The 22,288-nt window shown below is 43.9% G+C and overlaps 1 protein-coding gene and 1 long non-coding RNA gene across 4 annotated transcripts in view; one reads left to right on the forward strand and one right to left on the reverse strand.

Annotated features, from left to right (window-relative positions):
- mast2 (microtubule associated serine/threonine kinase 2) overlaps positions 1-14,723 on the forward strand; it is a 47,957-nt gene extending 33,234 nt beyond the window's left edge. For all 3 annotated transcript variants that reach the window (XM_079667780.1, XM_079667779.1, XM_079667781.1), the window contains 9 exons: positions 2,366-2,508; positions 2,981-3,145; positions 3,742-3,981; positions 4,842-5,068; positions 5,375-5,497; positions 5,985-6,121; positions 6,206-6,399; positions 7,100-7,632; positions 8,182-14,723. In XM_079667780.1, the coding sequence (XP_079523906.1) occupies positions 2,366-2,508; positions 2,981-3,145; positions 3,742-3,981; positions 4,842-5,068; positions 5,375-5,497; positions 5,985-6,121; positions 6,206-6,399; positions 7,100-7,632; positions 8,182-9,738 (3,319 nt within the window). In that variant the 3' untranslated portion in view covers positions 9,739-14,723. The remainder of the gene's footprint in view (positions 1-2,365; positions 2,509-2,980; positions 3,146-3,741; positions 3,982-4,841; positions 5,069-5,374; positions 5,498-5,984; positions 6,122-6,205; positions 6,400-7,099; positions 7,633-8,181) is intronic.
- A 3,341-nt stretch (positions 14,724-18,064) lies between these two features.
- LOC307043360 overlaps positions 18,065-22,288 on the reverse strand; it is a 40,942-nt gene continuing 36,718 nt past the window's right edge. The window contains exon 3 of the long non-coding RNA XR_013809355.1: positions 18,065-20,541. This is a non-coding gene — a long non-coding RNA (uncharacterized lncRNA). The remainder of the gene's footprint in view (positions 20,542-22,288) is intronic.

The raw sequence follows: 22,288 nt of genomic DNA on the forward strand, positions 1-22,288 counted from the left end.
CAAGTGAAAAATTAACAAAAGAACCCTTTTTTATTTATCAAACAGTAAATTAATACAATCTTACAAATTTGTGATTTGGAAAATGTTGTTATATTTACATGTTTCTTTGGAAAAATAATATTGTAAATGATGTACTTTGTAAATCATTTACATCATGCGAAACCATTTTAACCAGTTCAGCTGCATGACTTATGTCAAATTACAGATTTGGCCATTGAAATCCCTGATAGCGGCCTCCCGGCTCAGGGTAAATCTTCCGTATCTCGGTTACAGCACATGCAGGCAGCGGGACTCTGATTTTTGGGCCGAGTACACCCCAGCACCAACGTACAAACTGTCGATAAGCTGTATATCGATGCTTCCTAATGAAAAAAAAGTATACAGATTATAAATATATTTGGAGAAAAATAAAATGTTATGTAGTAGACTATTATGTAGCAATGGTTACAAATTGGCTTATAACATGATATTTGTATTTTACTTGTACAAAATAAATATGAGGTTATACATGACTGCGTGACAGAATCATAGACCTCTTATATATTTCCTCACATGTGTAGTTGTTTCTTTTCCCAAGCATACATTGAACTTGCATACACAGAAAAAATAAAAGCCAAGCTGTTTTTGACTGCTTGAAAGAGTTTAATGGTATCTTTAAAAGTGTACCATATCTGTAGCGACTAAAAGTATTATATGAAAGCAAAGCTGCAATAGGCAGTTGGGTCAATCAATATTTACTTACTGGTGTAGTGGGCCATCAACTGCTCTGTGTTGTTGTTTGTATTGAAGATACGCTATTTTCAGTGTCCAAACACTGAGACAGCCTTCTCTAAAGCCTGGGTGGCTAATAATGCACCTTGGTTTCTCGTCGGTGTCTTCTATCTGGCAGAGTCCTGCACGGGTCTGATTTTCAAGACCCGCTCCCGCCCCGCACCCGTGACGTGCAGTAGGCCTACCGAACCCGCCCCGCTACCCGCACATATTGCCAATTAGTTCCGCGACCCGACCCGACCCGCCGGCACATGATCCGCAACCCGACCCGAACCCGCATATAAGCAGTGACAACGTGCAATTATTAACACACGCAGTTGCATATTTGGCTCAAAAAGCCTGGGATGTTGTTTATTTTCTCCATCTAGGATGACACCAAAAGCCTCCCAGACGTTGGATTTCGCTCTTGAGGAAGAGTTATTGAAAATGCTGTATTCTCCGCTAGAGAGCTTCACCTCAGCCATTCAGAATGTGGTGCGCTCAGCAGCAGATAGATGCACTGCAGAGGTTATGATTATGCTCGGTACCGCGGAGGAGAGGTCTGAGGATTTAAACATTAAACTAAATTATTATTGTTTAAATATATTTATTATGCAACACCCGCAACCGGACCCGCATCATCTTTGTTTTACCCAGAAGCGAACCCGGAAAAAAGCATTTAAAAAAATACCACCCGCAAATCACCTTTTTTGCGGGTCACCCGTCGGGTACCCGCGGATACCCGACCCGATGCAGGACTCTGCTATCTGGTCAGTAGGTTGCAAACTGTCTATTTGTTCCATCACCTGCCAGATCTCTCTGCAGCATACACATTCATCTGCAGTGGGCATGCTTTCACAGCATTGACATGTACACCTGAATATTGTACATAACATTAAAAAACAAAACAATATCTGCCGGACGTGTGAGGAACAGATGACAAATTAAGATCGACATTTAGTGCAGGTCAAATTAAATAAAACATAATTTACCATTCAGTATTGCCGACTCGAGTCTCGCCGGCTGCGGAATCCGCTTCTCTTTCACAAGTTTCTGCCTCGTTGTTCGATTGCTGGGCAGGAGGCTCGTACTTATAAGGCAAGATGCCTTGAAGTGAAAGGCTAGCTGGTTCACTCTCTACTTCTGTAACTGAATCCAGATAACCCACCGAATCTGAGCTTGAATGATCGCTGTCGATGTCGCTGTCTGAAGTTGTCGCGTTGCTTGCCATTTGGACTGATTTGATCAAATGGCAATGTTTGCCACGTGTGACGTCACCGCTCGTTCGGGAGTGATCGGGGGCGTACTCGGCAAACTTCGGAACCAACATCGGTTTTTAACGTATATGTCATTTAATTATGACGAAACATTTTTATTTATTTTCATTCTGGTGATATCTAAACTACATGTTAAAAAACACCTGTGTTAGATGCATTACATGGCCTTTAATTAACGCGTTAAAGTCCCGGCCCTAGTTATTTTACCTGATACTTACCTGCCAGTGAATTAGAAATGAATATGTTTTATAGTCATAGTAAAAGTGTTCTCTGTTGCTTTGCAGTATGTTAGATGTGTGTTCTCGTTTCTCACATCCTCTCCTAATTTCCCTCCCCAGCCTGCGGAAGCGTCTCTCTGTCTCGGAGTCGTCCCACACAGAAAGCGACTCCAGCCCCCCGCTAACCGTCCGGAGACGCTGCTGCTCCGCCATCATCGAGATGCCTCGCTTCGCCATCTCCTCAGAGGAAGAGGGAGGTCAAGGTACATTCTGACAGCCTGGAAGTCAATCATTGTCAGGAAGGAACTCTTCTTAGTTTCTAAGATAAAAGGGGACAAATTACAAGAAAGAAAGTCAGCTAACAACATTGTTCAAAGCCTTATCACACAAAATAGTTTTCCCTCAACTGTTCTGAATTTAAAATCTCTGAATGTTATCCATTGTAAATGTATGTCCTTTTTCCTTCGTGTTAATTTACAACTTCATTCTTAAAGAATATCCTATTTTTTTCTGATACCTTTAAAAGTCTAATCATGGGAATTCTACGTTTTTTCTCAGAACCCCCCTTTCCTGGCTGCATATTAAACTTGATATACTAACCCACAATTACCCTAATTCAACATCGTAAGAGAAACCCTGAAGTAGACGCCAATAGATTCATATATTTTATGAAAAATAAATATAATGATCTGTAACTCTAATCCTGGATGTGTATCATTGGTTTCTCCGGTGCAGCTGGAAGCCGCAAGAGCCCCAGCCTGTTGGGTCTGAGTTCTTTGAGGGGCCCCCGGAGCGAGGAGCTGCCCCTCGCCATCCCAGAGCTCCCAGTGGAGCGAGAGCTGAAACTGGAAGAGTCTCCCACCTCCGCCTCCAGTCAGCTCAGCAAGGCCACGCTCACACGTCAGTACAACACAACAGCAGACCATGACATAGCTACACATGTTGTTTTCAATGTAAAAGTCACTGTTTAGAACTAGCGCAGGGAAGGAATATTCTTTGGGTTCCATTCAAATGAAAAACCTGTTTAATTTGAATGAGGAATAACCATTGATCAAAACTGCAGCTTTACTGGAGCAATCCTTTTTTTTTTTAGTGTGTCTCTAGGTTTTTTAAAGGTATTATAATGTCAATTGAAAATAACATATTTTTACATATTGTTAAGAGTTTTGAATAACATGTTTTTAGGTTCTTATGTTAATTTACTTTTACAATACCATTTATATTCTGACTGCGAAATGTACATACAGTATATTCAACCTCTCTGCCTGTCCTAACTTGACAAATCCACCTAAAACCTTCTGTATGATTTGTCAAAAAATACATTTTGAATATCTTCTTTGTTAATTTGTAATATCTGTAATCACCCTGATTATGTTAAATAATTTATTCCCTGAACTCTACTCAAATCCAATTGTATTGTGTTAGACCAACATGTGCCATTAAAAACCAACAACCCTTATTCTGACCCTTCTCTCTCCCCTCCTCTCGTCCTGCAGCGGGTAGTTCAGGCGACGTGTTTGATCGTGGTCACAGACGTACCGTCAGTAACGGCGGACCCACTAAAGCTGCGACAGACAGCGACTCTCCGTCCACTCCCAGAGCCATCAGCGACCTGGCGGCGCGCAGGGCTCGCCACCGGCTGCTGTCGGGGGACACGCCCACATCCAGCTCCAGACCGCTCAACAAGGTCATCAAGTCAGCCTCTGCCACCACGCTGTCACTGATGATCCCTGCAGGTCAGTGTGTGGCCGGGAGCAGGGGGGGGGGTTAGGGTGCTAGGGTGCTGCTGAATGCTGAGAGCCAGGATCATAGTCAATGTTTTTTCAATTTTAAAGGGAAGTTTGGTTGTTGTCAATGGGGTTGAATGGCGTAGATGTTGGTTGCCACACTCCAAGTTCAGAGAAAAAGATAGGAAAAAAGCAAACAGTATTTTGGCCACCTGAAAGAAATTAAAAACATTGATATCGTTCCATTTTATACAATATTTAGAATATTTTTAACACTATCAGACGGTCCCTTTCGACATTGAATTAATGCTAAAACACTGAGCCAGTGAACATATGGTCCTTTCATTTCATTTCAAACCTTTATTTATCCAGGTGAATCCCATTGAGTTCATCGATCTCTTTTTCGAGGGAGACCTCCTTATCTACAGAGTGTTAAATGAACACTCCGGATTTTACTGTGTATCTTTTACACTTCCTTTAAAGCCACCAGAATCCATTGACAAAAACAATAAGTGGTTTACTGCTGCTTTGTTTGGTTATTTGCCTTTAAAACAACAATATCACAAACTAGCTAACTGTTTGAGTCTGAGGTAGACTAGCCTCCCCAGGTTTTTGCAGGGTCAAATCATTTTGTATGGATAAAGGCCTCACACAACCCCACTTCAAATAATGTGAAAAAGCCCTTTAAAGCTCCGATTTCTCTGCACAAAAGATATTAAGAATAAAGCAGCCCTTAAAGACAATAGAAACAGATTTTGGGATAATATTTAAGTGTGATCCTGGCTTGACTAGAAAAAGGAAGATCTAGGATTGTACTTTAAGAACACCACATTTCCACTATATCAAATGTCCATTATGTCTGTTCTTAGACCACCACGGAGCCTCTCCATTGGCCAGCCCAATGTCGCCCCACTCGCTGTCATCCAACCCCTCGTCACGTGATTCTTCCCCGAGCCGGGACCTGTCCCCGGCCGTGATCAACCCCAAGCCTGCCATCGTGATCCAAAAAGTGGGCAAGAAGTACGGCTTCACCCTGAGGGCCATCCGGGTGTACATGGGAGACTCCGACATCTACACCGTACACCACATGGTCTGGGTGAGTCCCACAAGGAGACAAAAATGGCGACAACAAATATTGATTCAACCAAAAAAGTATTTATTCAAATTAGCATATACTGTAAAATGACCTTTAAAAGTAAAAGGGAAAGTGTAGAAGATAAACAGTAACTAATATTATATAAGTGTATTGTTGTAAAGATGATCCAGATTAGCTTTAGTCAGTGTGTGTCAGGATGTGGGGATTCTTGTTGTTGACAGAAGATGGCAGTAAACAACAAGCTAAGCCCATAGGTCTTTCCCTGCCTTCTTCCCATTCGTCCTCTGACCATCTCTCTCTGTTCAGCATGTGGAGGAGGGGGGTCCGGCCCACGAGGCAGGGCTGAGGGAGGGAGACCTCATCACCCAGGTCAACGGAGAGGCGGTTCACGGACTGGTTCACACAGAGGTGGTGGAGCTCATACTGAAGGTACACACAAACTGCATTAAATTAAACTCTATGTTTTATGGAAAACACACAGTGTACACCAAGTTATTTTATTTATCTTGATTTTAGTCTTCTTTTTTTTTTTTATCAGGACATAAAAATATTATATTATTTGCTGCTTTTTGTTCAAAACTAATGTTAGTTCAAATTAAAAAAAATTGTTGACATAAAAACATCCATCATGAAATAGTTTTCACTCCTACCAGAAGTACTGACACTTCGTCATAAAGGTCTTGAATAACAGTAAAACATATTTAACATAATATAATTTTACACTTATGCCTTAATTAAGTTTTGTTTTTATTGATGTTCTTGTTGTTACTCTTTTCCTCATTCTATTACTAATGACATACATTTTGTTTGTAAAGTAAAACATATTACATACACATTTGTTTTATTTAATTCAAATGGACACATTAATCTAAGTAAGACACCTAAATCCAGATCTGTAATGCTCTCCGTCCCTCAGAGCGGTCCTAAAGTGTCCATTGCTGCCACCCCGTTTGAGAACACGTCCATAAAGGTCGGCCCTGCTCGGAAGACGGGTCAAAGGTCCAAGATGGCGAGACGTAACAAGAAGACAAAGACCAAGGAGGGACAGGACAGGTGAGACACACAGCTGTGTTGTATCAGACATCACTTTGTGTGTATTTCAAGCAGGGTCGTTGAGTAAGCTGTTGTGTTTTTCAGTGCCAGCAAGAAGAGGACGTCTCTGTTCAGGAAGATCACCAAGCAGGCGTCTCTGCTGCACACCAGCCGCAGTCTGTCCTCTCTGAACCGCTCCCTGTCCTCAGGGGAGAGCGGCCCCGGCTCGCCCACACACAACCTGTCCCCACGGAGCCCCACACAGGGCTACAGGTCCACGCCAGACTCCGCCCACTCAGGTTAGAAACACTGTTCTGCAATGTTAACATGTATTCAATGGCTTTTAGGGACTGAATGATAAGTCATCTCATATGTGTAAACCTACTTTGTAATAACAGTGATTCTGATGATATTTGACAGTTTGAATGAAGATATTTAGCATTTCTCCCTCATCAAGGGTAAAACAGTGATTCTTACAAAAAAAGAAACATATTCTGCATAAATGTACTTGTAAGGACAAAGAGTATAGCTACTTGTAATTATTCTAATTATTGATCAATTATTGGTTTCCTAATCATTATTAATTGTTTTGGTCCATAAAGTTTGAAACAGATTGTTAAAAACCTTAGAAGTTGAGTTTATAGTGATAAGACATGGAAAGAAAATAGCAAATTACGTAATTATGCTTTTTTGTTACATATTTAATGTGTACAATGAAAGCAATGGGAATAACTTGTCTATATATTTAGCTTTAAATATTCAGAAAAAATGGTTAGGTTGATTTTTTGTAATTATATTGTAAAAGCCCCTAACCCCAAGAAATTATCCCTAAAAGTATGTATAATATATTGTAAAAAAAGCTATGTATAATTTATGTATAACAATCTCTTATAATTGTATATATCTGTACACTTTATTTGATACCTATATACATTTTTGTATAAAGATACTGCCATCACATCTAAAGTGTATTTATGAATGTATTTCTTGTCCCCTCAGTTGGGGGGAACTCCTCTCAGAGCAGCTCCCCCAGCTCCAGCGTCCCTAACTCCCCAGCGAGCTCCGGCCACATCAGGCCCAGCTCTCTGCACGGCCTCGCCCCCAAACTCCAGCGGCAGTACCGCTCCCCCCGACGCAAGTCCGCCGGCAACATCCCTCTCTCCCCTCTGGCACGCACTCCCTCACCCACCCCTCAGAGCAGCTCGCCCCAGCGCTCCCCCTCCCCTCTGCCCTGCCACGCTCTGGCCCAGTCTGCGGTGGGTCAGTCGTTCCCCGTGAAGCTCCACTCCTCCCCTCCCCTGGTGAGGCAGATATCCAGGCCTAAGAGCGCAGAGCCTCCACGCTCTCCGCTCCTCAAGAGGGTGCAGTCAGCTGAGAAGCTCGCCTCCTCCCTCGCTAACTCCCCCTCATCTCCCTCTGGCGTGACAGCGGGGGGAGCGTCTGTAACAAGCCGGAAACACAGTCTGGACATCTCACACTCAGAGTTTAAGAAAGAGATTCTGCAGAGGGAACCCAGCCTAACGAGCCTACAGGTAGGACTTCATCACATAAGTTGACAATATATTGATGCCATAATACTGTCTAAAAATGTTAACCTCTATTGATGATGGGATGGCTTTACAAAGATTCTGATACTCTTGCAAAACGCAGTGGTTCTCCAATTTCGATGTATTGGATGAGGGCTATTTCTGCAGGAATGTGCATGACCGGGAAATAAAATGTATTTTAGATCTACAAAGTTGAATCAATCTGTTTGATTTGGAAACAACACATTAACCCGAGAATAATTTTAAGGCAACAAAGAAAAGTTAAATATTTACAGACAGACACACAACTTTTTCCAAACAAGCAATTCTGTGCAGCTCATTGAAGCGAATTACATTTAAACCTGAAAGAACCTTTTCTGTTTGATGTTCTTCAAAAGGATCCAGCAACAGAGAAATCACCAACGACACAAACTAGTTTGTTATTTTGCCAGAGTGATTGTCATCTTATCAGTGTGTAGCTGCTGACTGAACTACTATATTGAAGGATTTCTACATTTTGTCATATCTTTTTTGTTTCATCCCTCCCCCACCCAGGAGTCAGCCAGCGAGGGTCTGCTGTCCTCTGCCGGACGCGGCGTGGAAAAGGGCAGCCTGCAGAAACACTCCTCCTCATCCAGGAAGTTAGGGCGCCAGGAAGGGGACAGTTCCCTCAGCTCGGTGTCCGGCTCGCTGGGCCTGGCTCCCGGAAAGAGCAAGCTGAAGGACAAACTGTCCGCCATCCGGCAGGACAGAGCCGAGAGGAGAGAATCACTACAGAAGCAAGACGCCATCCATGAGGTCGACTCCTCAGAGGACGAGACGGACGAAGGCTCTGAGGACAGCCAGGACGGACGCAGGGGAACGACCTTTACCCCCCCTCCCCTGCTGAGGCCCACCACTGTGAGAAGCGGGCCTGGAGGCACCCTGCCGTCCCTCTGCCTCTCACCCTGCACCCCTCATGCCACATTCTCCCACACGGGGCCCTCACAGGTAGGCAGGCCGACTCCTTTGCACACACTACCCTCCGTTTCAGAGACGAAGCCTGGACAGTTCGCCTCCCCTCTGGGAGTAAAGGACCCCAGGTCTGTCTCATCTGCAGAAGACAGCGTGAGACAAGAGAGGAAGGTTTTTGAGCCAAGTGCAAAACCCATTCAGGGCCCCCTTCCCTTCTCCACCCCAGGCAGTGCATTCATCTCAGTCAACAAGGACACTTTCCTCAAGCCTGCTCCTCCATCGGACCTAAAGAGTCCCATGGTGAAGGCTGCACCCTCTGATCCCAAATCAGGGGAGCAAACCCTGGTCAGCACCAGGACCGCAGTCCCCTCTACCACAACAAATACTACCAACTCCCGAAGCACCACAGACTCCAGAGACTCCAGACCCACCACCATCAGTACAACAGACAGTTTAACCGCCGACAGCCAAGAGACCCGCCCCTCCTGCTCCTCTCCTGGTATCCCCAAAGAAAAGAAGGAGGCTGACAACCGGAGACTTTGTGCTGCGGCTGCTGCAAGTCTGAGTGTGTCGCCCTCGTCCACTTCTGGATCCAGCTCCTCCGCCAACTCCCCAGTCCCGCCCCCTGAGAGTACCATGGACAAAGTTGTGTCCCAGCTGGCGACAGTAGCTAAGAGTGTTCTAGGTCCTGTCAAACTGAACGCCACTGCTGACAAGAGCCAGAAAGACCAGATACCATCCAGAGGTGGCACCCCAGAAGTCCCACCGTCTAGCCCCTTCTCATTTCCATCCAAAGGGCTACCAACCCCTCAGTCTCCCATCCTTTCAGGGTCCCAATCCAGACAAAAGACTGAGCCAGCTGCCCCCTTGACCACCTCGCAGACCAAACCTTTAACCCAGAAAGACTTTGCAGCCCTGCCGTCTTTGTCATGCAAGGAAGTCCCAGAAAGGCCCGCATCAGGGTCTGAGACCGCTGCTATGTGTCCATCTGCACAGAGGCTGGGCGCAGCAGCCGCTCTGCCTTTCCCAAACGCAGCATCCTCTGCAGCAGCTGAGCCACAGCAGAAGAGGTCCGAGCCCCAGACGGCCTCTGCCAACGCCACCAACGCCGTGTCCGCCTCCTCACAACAAGACAAAGCAATCTGCAAGAAGACGTAGCAGCAGGAACCAAAATAGCAGATCACACAGCTCAGTGCTGGTTCGAGGTTGTAGAACTCACACAATCTGCATGTTTTGGAAGAAAAACATATTGGTAACTTCTCATTAATCTGAGAGGTTCACTTTCAAAATAAAAGAAAGGCGTAGAGAGGGTTGAGGAGCGGAGACAGATGCAGCAGTCCTAGTTTCATTCCAGTGCTCTCGGTGTTCATGTGAGTTATTTTGGTGTCCTGTCCTCTTTGGTTTCTGCTTTCAGACTGAATGGCAATATGAGTTGGCAGGTTTTTTTTCTCTTTCTGCAAACATGTACGGGGCTAGGAATAAAAAGCTCAGTGGTCCATGCACATACAATTTAAAACGTTGACACATCACACACACCTTCCTCGCTCTCGATCTCCTTGTGCTGCCCCATTACTTTTCACCTTGATGTTTGGCAGAGTCTTCACGCATGTTCTACATACAGATCAGGACGTGCCTTACTGAACACACACTTGTTCCCCTCTTCCCTTCCCTTGAAAAAGATTGTATCTCAGCAATAAAGTGCAGCGTATGTTTAGCAATCTGTGCAAATGCATTACATTGTTTTTAATAGTACTTAATCTGCACCGTCAATGTGCACTCAGCACCCAGATAACTAGGCCAAATCAAACTCCACTCTAGATGTAGTCCCTCAGGCTCAGCACTGCAGGCCTGCGGCAGGGAGGCATATCCCCTGAGCACGGGCTCCAGGCGTGGTTATAGGATTGGATTCTTGGGAATGTCAGCCTATTCCTAAACTGTACCACTCTCCTCACTCATCACCCAGCTTTATGTTTAATGTCTGGATTGATCTAAGTTTTCCTAGATTTTTCAGTTCTTTTTCCAAGGTCGAGCCATTCATCCCTAAGAGCTAGAATAGATTGCATTCCTTCCAAGTTGAAAGCCTCCACTGCCTAGAAATGATAAACATTGTTCCTTTAGTTAAACATGTGACTACTAGCTAAAATGCTATAGCGTTGTGATTCAAATATTACATCTGGTTCCATGTTGGAAAACACCCAGACATGACATGAGCTCTGACATTGACGAAATTCTCTTTAGGGTTTACTCCTAGCTAGCTAGAGTAGCTAACCATCACTTTCATGTGTTGCTAGTGCCAGATAAAAAAGCATTCTAGCTCTAGTTAATGATTTTAGATTTACTAAAAGATTAGCGCTTTGATAAACTATTAGAAAACCCTCATATTTGACAAGCTAATTACTGGAATAAATATCCTTTTTAAAACCCAGGCCTAGCATATTAGCATTAGCACACTTGCCCTCCCTTTAGTTCTTCTATACTGTATATACCACGTTAGCAGGCTAATCAAATGTGTTTTAACTCTGCACTTCAGATTTAGATTGCCCCTTTACACGTGTTTTAGTTCCAAACACACGCATAGAAAGGAAGCCAAGGACTTGAACACTGATTTATTGGTTTTATCGACACTCAGCTGAAGAACCGAAACTGAGCTTGCTTAAATTGACTGAGGTTATTTTAGAAAACATGTTTCGGTTGGACCACCGCCTTTTTATTTCTCGCCCCATCAGCCTCTGAAGGCTGCGGTAGTTTTATTTGGTATCTGGACCAACTTGCTGTGTTTTTTGCCTATAATCCTGTAAAGTCATCAGACTTGACTTTGTATATGTGTGTGAGAGGGAGAGAGCTTTGTTAATTTGTGCATGGTAATCTGTGTGTGTATGTTTATATATACAGATACACATGTGTATAAGAATATTTAAAGTTCTGTTTGCATCTGTTTTATACCCTGAGTGTGTGTCTGCGTGCGTGTGTCTTAGGATCACACCCTGCTCCCTGTGTTTGTGGCCGCTCGAGCCCTCGACGTGTCGGGCGTCAGGCTTTGCACAAAACTTTTATCTCATTTGTCAAACGAAAGGCAAGGAATCACTAAAAGGAAAGCCGAAGGAGATTTTTGTCCGCTCACTGCTGTGTGTTGGGTTGGAGCTCAGTACTGCTATCGCTAAAACTAAAGTGCAGTAAGCCTGTTAAAAACAATTTCTCATGTTTGTTATTTCTCGGATATATTATCTTTCATTTAGTCCGTTGTGATCCCGCTCCTGATTCCTACTGTTCCTTTGAAGGCAAGATGTTTTATTTCTTTTTGGTTTATTTGACAGTTTTAAAGAATTCCCATTTCATTGAATGCACACCGAGCCCAACCCCTGGTGTGAGTCCACTTGTGTTGTACATTTGAACGTTTTCTGAAAAGCAGGATGTTCCTGTGAGTTAAAGATGAACTGAACCTCCCTCAGTGTGTTGTGTCACTGTCGGGAGAGAAAGCCGAGCTCACCGGTTTCAGTTTAACTAGACTAGAGCTTTCAGGCTCGCTTTGAAAGACTCTGTTAGAGTCTGACTGTGGCAATCTCTGTAATATGTTTACATGTTCTTGTTTTTGTATCTCAATGTGTTTTTTTTGTGTCAATGGAACTTGTTGCCTGTAGCAATCAATCTCCTCTGACAGGCTAGGATAATTACCAATGATGTGTTTAGGTGACTCCTGACCTGTGAATATGTGGTGTGAGTATTTAGCTGTGTGATGAAGAGGTCACCTGTGATGGAGGGTGTGTAGAAAGGAGAGGATTCAGCGCACACATGTCAAAATCATCTCCGCTCTCGTGCATGTCGCCCCTCTTGTCTCATGGCGGCGCAGAATGGACTTAACAGGTGCGTCTGTCGAGATGATCAGCATGTAGGCTCATGGGAGAGGAAGCAAACTGTTTGACTTGGTAACATCTCAAGATGTATCTGCAGTTCACTCCGGCCAATAAGACGAGACGTTGAGACTAATCATTTTAAAAACTATTTCTGTCCGTTTGGGGCGTCAGATATGAAAAGTCCTGTTGATTAACCGACCACATTGGATGTTATTCACACAACACAAGCTTCTTGCCTCTTAGCGTGGTTTCACCAGGACAATTAGAAGACTATTTCAGAGACAAAAGAGGACAAAGTGAAACAACATCTCAACACATTTGTAGAATCAGTCAGCAGGTTGTAATTGAGAGCGAGCACGGACAGATTAATAAGCACTGACTGAAGTTTTAGAGCATGCAAACACAAGTCTTTGTGTAGATTTGTGCGAGTAACACATCTGGCTGTAAATAATTGGCGGGTTTGGGCATGTACCTGGTACGAGCTTATTAAAAAGCAAAGGTCATTCGGAATATGATACTTTGTGCTTTGTTGCACAAATTCTAAGACTGGTGGCACCCAACATCAGGCTTTTATACTTCTGAATCTGAAACTGAAACTAGAGCTGCAATATTATCAGCAGAACTTGATATGTCCGGGAATTACAAGTAAAGTCTATAAAGAAATGCCAAAGATATGATAAAGGTCCTTTTAGAAAGGGTCTCTACACGTTCAGTTTAGTGACCCTTAACAAAAAGAAACAAATATTGACCATTATATTTCAATCAGATCCAAAATCAGTGCCTCGATAAAACCACAATAACTCAGCTTGTTGCTTCATGATTTGTCCCTGTGTGCTCTTGAATCCTGACCAATTAAAACAGCCTGATTAATTCAAACCTGAAATTCGACTCTTGATCAATCATTTTGTCCCTCAATAATCTTTCACTATGAGTTTGTCAGTGCTTTAATCTCCACAGGCTGTCAGAGTTTCAGTTTTACATTCTGATGAAACACCGCTGTCCACTTCATCTGCAGATAATTGGAACCTGAGTGTGTTTGTGTGTAATCACACACACTCCAGTCCATCTGCTCGCAGCTGGTCGTCCTATTAGTGCTACACAGACAGCTGCCTCACACACACACACACACACACACACGCACAGATCAATACTTGTGCCATCTAATGCAGCGGTGCCAGTTTACCATCTCCTCTAACAGGAAAAACACACATACACACATACTTACCCCACAAACACACCTCCCGAGTGTAAAGATGATGGTCTGGCCATCTGCTGGAGAGTGAAGCAAGTGTCAGGTTCCCTGGTGGAGTCATTAATCTCCAGCCCTGAGCCTGTTGACACACACACACACACACACATGCTGGCCCAATAAAACACTTCCCATCATCCCTCAGGCTCGGCTCGGCTCGGTCCGGTCAGTTCAGCAGTTACACTGTTAGCAGTTTGTTCGGCCTGCAGCCTGTGTGTACCCATCATGCACCTCTGCTGCTCTGCGGCTGAGGCCCACAAACCAGACACTGAGCTTCTTAAGTTCTTTTAACGGCCTAGGGGCCAAATTGAATCTGTAATCAGTGTGAAAGTCGGGAATTGAGAGCATGCGCCTGGACATATCTTGTGGTATTATTGACACCAATTAATTTCCATACATATTTGTGAATCCTGTTGAAACAGCTGCAGGAAGCTTTCAAATTAAAAGATAGAAGGTGTGTGCATTCTCTTACATTTATTACAGTTTTAAAACAACAGATTTTTTTAAGATGTCCCTGCGTGCTTGCAGATATCAAACCATGAATTACAGACTGATGGAAGGATCCGTTTTGTCACTAAGGAGCTTCCGTAAATCTCTCAATCTGAGCGTGTGAATTAACCAGCTCTGTCTGTGAGAGGATTCCAACTAGAGGCTTTGGGTATGACAAGGTACGAGGTGAAGCTACACACACACACATGTTCAGAACCACGAAACAGGAGATGCAGTGATGTTTCAGTGTGCAGTCTGTTGAGCTCCTATCTGCCTCTGAGGGGTCGTGTGTGAGAAACGTTGACAGACTTGACTCTTGTCGATGAGGGCAGGATTTCCAAGCTGTGTGTTTTTGTGTTTTGTCTTTAAAGAGTAACGAAGAGGAGAAGGAAGATTCATCTGTGCACCGTTAAAGCTTGAGAAGGACATTAAGAGAGAGAAAAAAAACATTGCTAGAGTAAAACCAGTGCAATATCTTTTAATTTTTTATTGTGGTAAAAGCATGTTGTTGTCAATCTTACCTTACAACAATAATAAAGTTTTTTTTTTATGTACGTCTTGATTGTGATTTATGATGTTTTGTCTTTCACTGTGTCTTATCATCACCTTGTATGTGGCACATCCTTTTTAACATCAAGGCACATACAGTGGGGCAAAAAAGTATTTAGTCAGCCACTAATTGTGCAAGTTCTCCCACTTAAAAATATGAGAGGCCTGTAATTTTCATCCTAGGTATACCTCAACTATGAGAGACAAAATGAGAAAAAAAAAATCCAGAAAATCACATTGTCTGATTTTTAAAGACTTTATTTGCAAATTATGGTGTAAAATAAGTATTTGGTCAATAACTAAAGTTCATCTCAATACTTTGTTATATACCCTTTGTTGGCAATGTCAGAGGTCAAACGTTTTCTTTAAGTCTTCACAAGGTTTTCACACACTGTTGCTGGTATTTTGGCCCATTCCTCCATGCAGATCTCCTCTAGACCAGTGATGTTTTGGGGCTGTCGCTGGGCAACACGGACTTTCAACTCCCTCCAAAGATTTTCTATGTGGTTGAGATCTGGAGACTGGCTAGGCCACTCCAGGACCTTGAAATGCTTCTTAGGAAGCCACTCCTTCGTTGCCCGGGCGGTGTGTTTGGGATCATTGTCATGCTGAAAGACCCAGCCACGTTTCATCTTCAATACTCTTGCTGATGGAAGGAGGTTGTCACTCAAAATCTCACGATACATGGCCCCATTCATTCTTTCCTTTACACGGATCAGTCGTCCTGGTCCCTTTGCAGAAAAACAGCCCCAAAGCATGATGTTTCCACCCCCATGTTTCACAGTAGGTATGGTGTTCTTTGGATGCAACTCAGCATTCTTTCTTTTCCAAACACATCTAGTTGAGTTTTTACCAAAAAGTTAGATTTTGGTTTCATCTGACCATATGATATTCTCCCAATCCTCTTCTGGATCATCTAAAGCAGGGGTGGGGAACCTCCGGCCCCCGGGCCGTATACGGCCCGCGAGACCATTTGGTACGGCCCTCGAGGTAATTTATAAACAGATGAAAAAAGGAATCTAGATCGCAAAAAAATTAAACAAGCGAGTGCCTGTTTTTCCTGGCCAAGGTCAGGGTCCTCGTCTGACAGGGGTTTAGTGCTGACGGAGAGCACCACAACGCCGCTCTGGCACTTCATAAATTGCAGTATCCATAAGGAGCCGTACACATGCCGCAGTTTTTGCGTGGCTGTGTCTTTAGTTGTAAGCCCAGTGGCGATCTGTTCATCTGTCATACTGATCATACAGTCAATAACTTTGTTGTTATTAGCATCTGGTTAGCTAGCTATGCTAATGAATATAAGAAGCTTCTACAACCAGTGAGGTAAAGGCACATCTTTATATGACCATAGTTATACAAAAATAAGAGAATAAAGTAAACAGGTACAGAATACTATATGACAGTAAAAAAAAAAAGTTGTTATTAATAAACAAGAATACAGTTTAAAAGGGGAGTGATTTGTAAAATATCCATATAGAAAAAGAGATCTGCTTACAGTTCTGTTTCATATGGGTGTTGAGAGATGTATAGATCTCCTAATGTTGCTCTCAAAGTGCACCAGATTGATGCTTTTAACTTCAACATTTAAGAACAAATCTTCCCGGGGAAGCTTGCCCCCAGACCTCCTAGAGTCCTCCCTTAAATCATGTCCACATGGATAGGATACTAAATACATTTGCACACATCTTGTGTCCTATCTTTCTGTTTTGGTGGTCATGCCACAACCGTGCACGTGAATGCATGCGCGAGTCATGGTGAGATATCTGGATTAAGAGGTTGCTTTTTCTTTGCACAGCATGAAAGAAAGGCCAAATGAATGGGCTGTGATTTGAGTGTTTTTAAGCAGAGGTCGATCATTTGTACGGCCCTCGGAGGATATTGAAAAAATTGAAATGGCCCTTGAGAGGAAAAAGGTTCCCCACCCCTGATCTAAATGCTCTCTAGCAAACTTCAGACGGGCCTGGACATGTACTGGCTTAAGCAGGGGGACACGTCTGGCACTGCAGGATTTGAGTCCCTGGCGGCGTAGTTTTTTACTGATGGTAGCCTTTGTTACTTTGGTCCCAGCTCTCTGCAGGTCATTGACTAGGTCCCCCCGTGTGGTTCTGGGATTTTTGCTCACCGTTCTTGTGATCATTTTGACCCCACGGGGTGAGATCTTGCGTGGAGCCCCAGATCAAGGGAGATTATCAGTGGTCTTGTATGTCTTCCATTTTCTAATAATTGCTCCCACAGTTGATTTCTTCACACCAAGCTGCTTACCTATTGCAGATTCAGTCTTCCAAGCCTGGTGCAGGTCTACAATTTTGTTTCTGGTGTCCTTTGACAGCTCTTTGGTCTTGGCCATAGTGGAGTTTGGAGTGTGACTGTTTGAGGTTGCGGACAGGTGTCTTTTATACTGATAACAAGTTCAAACAGGTGCCATTAATACAGTTAACAAGTGGAGGACAGAGGAGGCTCTTAAAGAAGAAGTTACAGGTCTGTGAGAGCCAGAAATCTTGTTTGTTTGTAGGTGACCAAATGCTTATTTTCCACCATAATTTGCAAATAAATTCTTTAAAAATCAGACAATGTGATTTTCTCGATCTTTTTTTCTCATTTTGTCTCTCATAGTTGAGGTATACCTAGGATTACAGGCCTCTCTCATCTTTTTAAGTGGGAGAACTTGCACAATTGGTGGCTGACTAAATACTTTTTTGCCCCACTGTATGTATGCCACTGAACGTACATTAAGTCGGATATAATACATATATAAGTGGCTACAGGGTTTAAAAAGATGCCTCAGGATGCTGCTAGTGCAAACACATCTCTGTATGATGAGCCTTTGTTTCATAGTTTTCTCCATGTTAATGCATTAGCTTGGATCCAGAATCACAGACACACAGAGGTCCAACTCAGACAGAAAAACTGCAATCAATTTCAACTCTTTTTGTAGAGTCCTCCACCTCAGTCTGTATATGTGGTCGGCTCTCGGAGTTCCACCTCATCACACACCACATCTGATCCTCATCAGCCACATTATGCTTAAAGGATTGGAATCTGAGGTAAGCTCTCTGTTTGTTTTCTGTCAAACCACAACATGATCTTCTCCACTTGAGGTTTAAATTGAACCGTACATATTTGTCTCGGACATGTCACAGTAACCAAAGCAACGAGGCCAAATATAAGGCAATACTAAAGAGGCACAATATAAAGATGGCAGGAATCTTAACACAAACAGCGTCATTATGAAAAAGATTTTATCAGCACAACTTTTACTTGCACCATTTGGCTATTCACCATTTTAAATGTGTAGTGTGCATACTACAGGCGCAACAGGCTGAACAACATGTTTGCTACAATCAGAGTATTTCATATTTATTAATCACTCAGGCCTTTAGTGTATGTGTAGCCTTTATTCCTCATAAAACATTTCAAGAGTCAGAAAGAAGTATTCTACCTGAATCTGCTCTGCTCTCTATCTTTAATCAACCTCCTCTGTAATACAGAATACAAATGACATTTCTTAGAGCACCTGAATGCTTTACTTGTCTTTCATTTTAAAATCGTTAAAACAAATGAAAATAATTTCCAGAACAAACTACACAACCAAAATACACTGAATAAAAAAACAGAAATACCTCTAGTGTGTTCTCATAATTCTACAACAGGGATAGGTGTAGAAACAAACTTAATTCCATTCATCTCCATTATGGAGGCAGATATCTAAGGCGTAGATAAATAGAAGCTCATTGCACAAATAGCAAATTACAGGTAAGACAGAAAATGCATTTATATATAAATTGGGTGAAATAGAACTCAAAAGAAAACGTTCAGGCCTCAGTTTCAAATTGAAATAACTTAAGGTTTCTTTTTTTCTTTTTTTTTTACAGTGAATTACACCTTTTGTTCTCGGGGGGGAAACATAGTTCGCCTGCTCTCTTCAGTTCTTCCATCTAAGAAATGTGATGTTAAATTTCCCCCCCTCTCTCTCCTGCTTCATGGCATGCGTTTGATTCCCAGTCATTTGTTCTCATCACGCTCTGGTGTCTGTCCAGAGAGCGCGAGGAGAAAAGTGGCAGTAAATTATCTGTAAACTCATTTTCCCTGCAGTTCCGCGTGTTATGAGTAAAGTGGCTTCATCCAGTCAGTTAAGCCGTGGTTCTGCGGAGCTCGCCTCCCTAATGGCTCTTTCAAATGGGCCGATCAGCAGCTGGAAGTGTGTCCGCTGTCTCTCCGTGTCTCTACAGGAGATTTCTGGCCTCTTAATGGTCTTGAGAGACAGCTTCAGTGAGGCCTGTGGTGCATTTACGGGGGGGGGGGGGGGTAATGGCTAATCTTTGCAGCGCCGCAGGGCCGCCACGCCTCGAGGAAGAAATGCCGCTAAAATGGAGCTCCATTAGCTTTCTTCAACACTGGGGCAGCTTCTTGCTAACGCACCTCACTCTCCTGCCAATGGACTGCTGAGGTCAGGGGTCGCACCGCCTGATTTAAACACCACCTACCGCTGCATTCTGGGATAATTGGGTCCCTCTCCTTCCCCCCCTCCTGCCTCACCCTTCTTCCACCTCTATCCATCCATCCAGGCGTCTGCAGGGGGCTGTCAAAGCGGAGGAGGAGAGCGAAGGGCCTCTCTCAGTCTTTACTGGAAGTCCTGAGGGGACGGAGGTACACACGGTGGTGAGGGGCTCTGACAGCAGGCCAACCGACGCCTGCACACACACACACACACACACACACACACACACACACACACACACACACACACACACACACACACACACACACACACACACACACACACACACACACACACACACACACACACACACACACACATACACACAAGCGAGAGAAATAGTGACAGGCAGGCAGCCGGGTGATGAATTGCCAGCTTCGCCTCGCTCTGACACGGCTCTACATGACTGGGCAAATTCATTCCAGGCTGCCTGGGAAGGAGGGGAGACAGGGAGGCAGCATCAAGGGAGGGAGACGGGAGGGAGGACGGGGATGTAAAGGGAGGAAACAAGACCCAAATATGTGGACCTGACCTGTGTTAGGGCCAGGCCTCGTACCATCAGTAAAACAAGTCAACTGACACCATCATATTCAGATGTCTTTTAACTTTGACAAGCCGCTTCCTAAGGGTGAGAATTACAATTTGAATTTGATAAATGTTTTGAAACAGATTTAGCGAGTTTCCATCAAGTGGTTAGCAGGAAATAAACATGGCTACACGTTGTTTCGACAGAAGGTAGCATAGGCTGTGGCCATGGCTGTTATCTGGCAGGAAAAACAGTATACGAGGTAGAGGTTACAAACTGGAAACAAAACAAGTCACCTTAGGCTAACTAAACTCAACAACAGAGAAACAGAGAGAGGCCATTATGGATAACTTTCCATAGGGTAACTTTTTAGCTAAATTTAGGACGATTTATTGATCTTTGCCATTTAAAAAAAATGCCGATGTAAACACTTTGGGGGGGGTGGATCAATGAACCTGATGAACTGGGGGATTCCCTCGAATATTGGTAAGGTGTATTTAAACTCACTGCAGCATGAAACTGACACTACACAAAGAAAACTGAGGTGTGTGTGTGTGTGTGTGTGTGTGTGTGTGTGTGTGTGTGTGTGTGTGTGTGTGTGTGTGTGTGTGTGTGTGTGTGTGTGTGTGTGTGTGTGTGTGTGTGTGTGTGTGTGTGTGTGTGTGTGTGTGTGTGTGTGTGTGTGTGTGTGTGTGTGTGTGTGTGTGTGTGTGTGTGTGTTGATTTTCCTGAATTTCACTCCAACCTGAAGTCCATGCTCCTCTGTGTATTTACAGTGGTATTTCTCCACACTCAGAAACTAGAAGAAGAAAAAAACATTATTATTCAGCCAAAACCAAGACTGTTATTTCGCTTGACGCTAAAAACTTTAAAGGAATACTTAAAAAATATTTTGGGAAGTAGGCTACTTTTACTTTGTCCTACTTTGAGGTTGAGAACAATGTCACTCATGAAACTGGGGGAAACAGTAAGACGTAGTGCACCATGCAGTTGCACAAATACAAACATGTAATATTAACATTCATTTGTATTTGGTGAGCTACAGACAGGGAGATCCAAATGTTGTTCTCACAATCCGGAGGAATACAATTTTAATATCATACATATATGTATATCTACATACATACCATCCTGTTCACCCACATAATCAAACATAGACACATATATATACATATACCCACATTAAGAGGCTTTTATCAAAATAAAAGGCACAACAGTCCATCTATGAAAATAGAACTGTCACTAATAACCAGATGAAGAAGAATGTATTACAGTAAAAATATGTACAGTTTGCAAAAGAAAAGTGTCTGGTGCTGGATGTGTGTATTTGTCTCTGTGTTTGTCGGGGGGGGGGGGGGGTTAGCATCCTCACAGACTGGTGTAAAAAGCTGTTTTTTAGTCTGGTGGAGCTCGACCTGAGGCTGTGGTAGGGTGGGTGAAGATGCAGGTGGAGGGATGGGTGGGGTCACCAAAAATGCTTTTCCGGGTGAGGCGGGTGTTGTAGAGCTCCAGGAGTGTTGGGAGTGAGGCACCAATGATCCTCTCAGCAATGCTCACTAGGCGCTTCTGCTGAGGTGCTCTCTATGTGGCACCTCGGTTGAAGACATTCATGATGGGTGTGGGGGGCTCCTGCTTTCTTGCGGACGAAGTAGAGGGGCTGCTGGGCTGTCTTGGTGATTGACTCAGTGTTGTTACTCCAGGAGAGGTCCCCGGTGATATGCACCCCCAGGAATTTGGTGCAGCTCACCTGCTCCACAGCCGCACCACCAACGGTCAGTGGGTGGGGGTGTTGGGTGTCGTTTCTCCTGAAGTCGAACACACTCTCCTTTGCTTTCTCCACATTGAGAAATAGATTTTTATCTATGCACCACGTGGCCAGCTGGTTCACCTACCTCCTGTAGTGGGTCTTGTCGTTTTTGCTGATGAGACCCACCACGGTTGTGTCATCCACAAACATGATGAAGTGGTTGGAGCTGTGTGCAGTCGTGGGTCAGCAGGGTGAAGAGCAGGGGGCTGAGCACACATCCTTGGGGGGCCCCCGTACTCAGCGTGATGGCTCCTGATGTATTGTTGGTGACCCGTACAGATTTTGGTCTGGCAGTGAGGAAGTCCAGCAGCCAGTCACAGAGAAAGGGGCCGAGGCCCAGGGTGCTGGGGGACGATGGTGTTGAATGCTGAGATAAAGTCTATGAACAGCATCCTCACATATTTAGTGTCCAAGTGGGTGAGGGCTGGGTGGAGAGCAGAGGAGATTGCATCCTCAGTGGACCTCTTATCTCATTATGCAAACTGAAACGGGACCAGGGGGGGAGGGGGGATTTGACTTGCTTCATGACTAGCCTCTCGAAGCACTTTATTCATTAATAACATCCATGCTTTTAATGTTGCGACTTGTTTAAGCATGATACGGGCAACCATAAGCAGCAAATGTACAATACAATCTGTGTGGACTTTTCCCAAGGGCTTTATGAGCCTTTGAGTTTATCCAGCAACAGGAAATGTCTTGCACACATTTTGAAAGCAGACTTCCCCTCAGTCGTAGGTTA

This window comes from Notothenia rossii, assembly GCF_949606895.1.
Source record: "Notothenia rossii genome assembly, chromosome: 1".
NCBI lineage: Eukaryota > Metazoa > Chordata > Actinopteri > Perciformes > Nototheniidae > Notothenia > Notothenia rossii.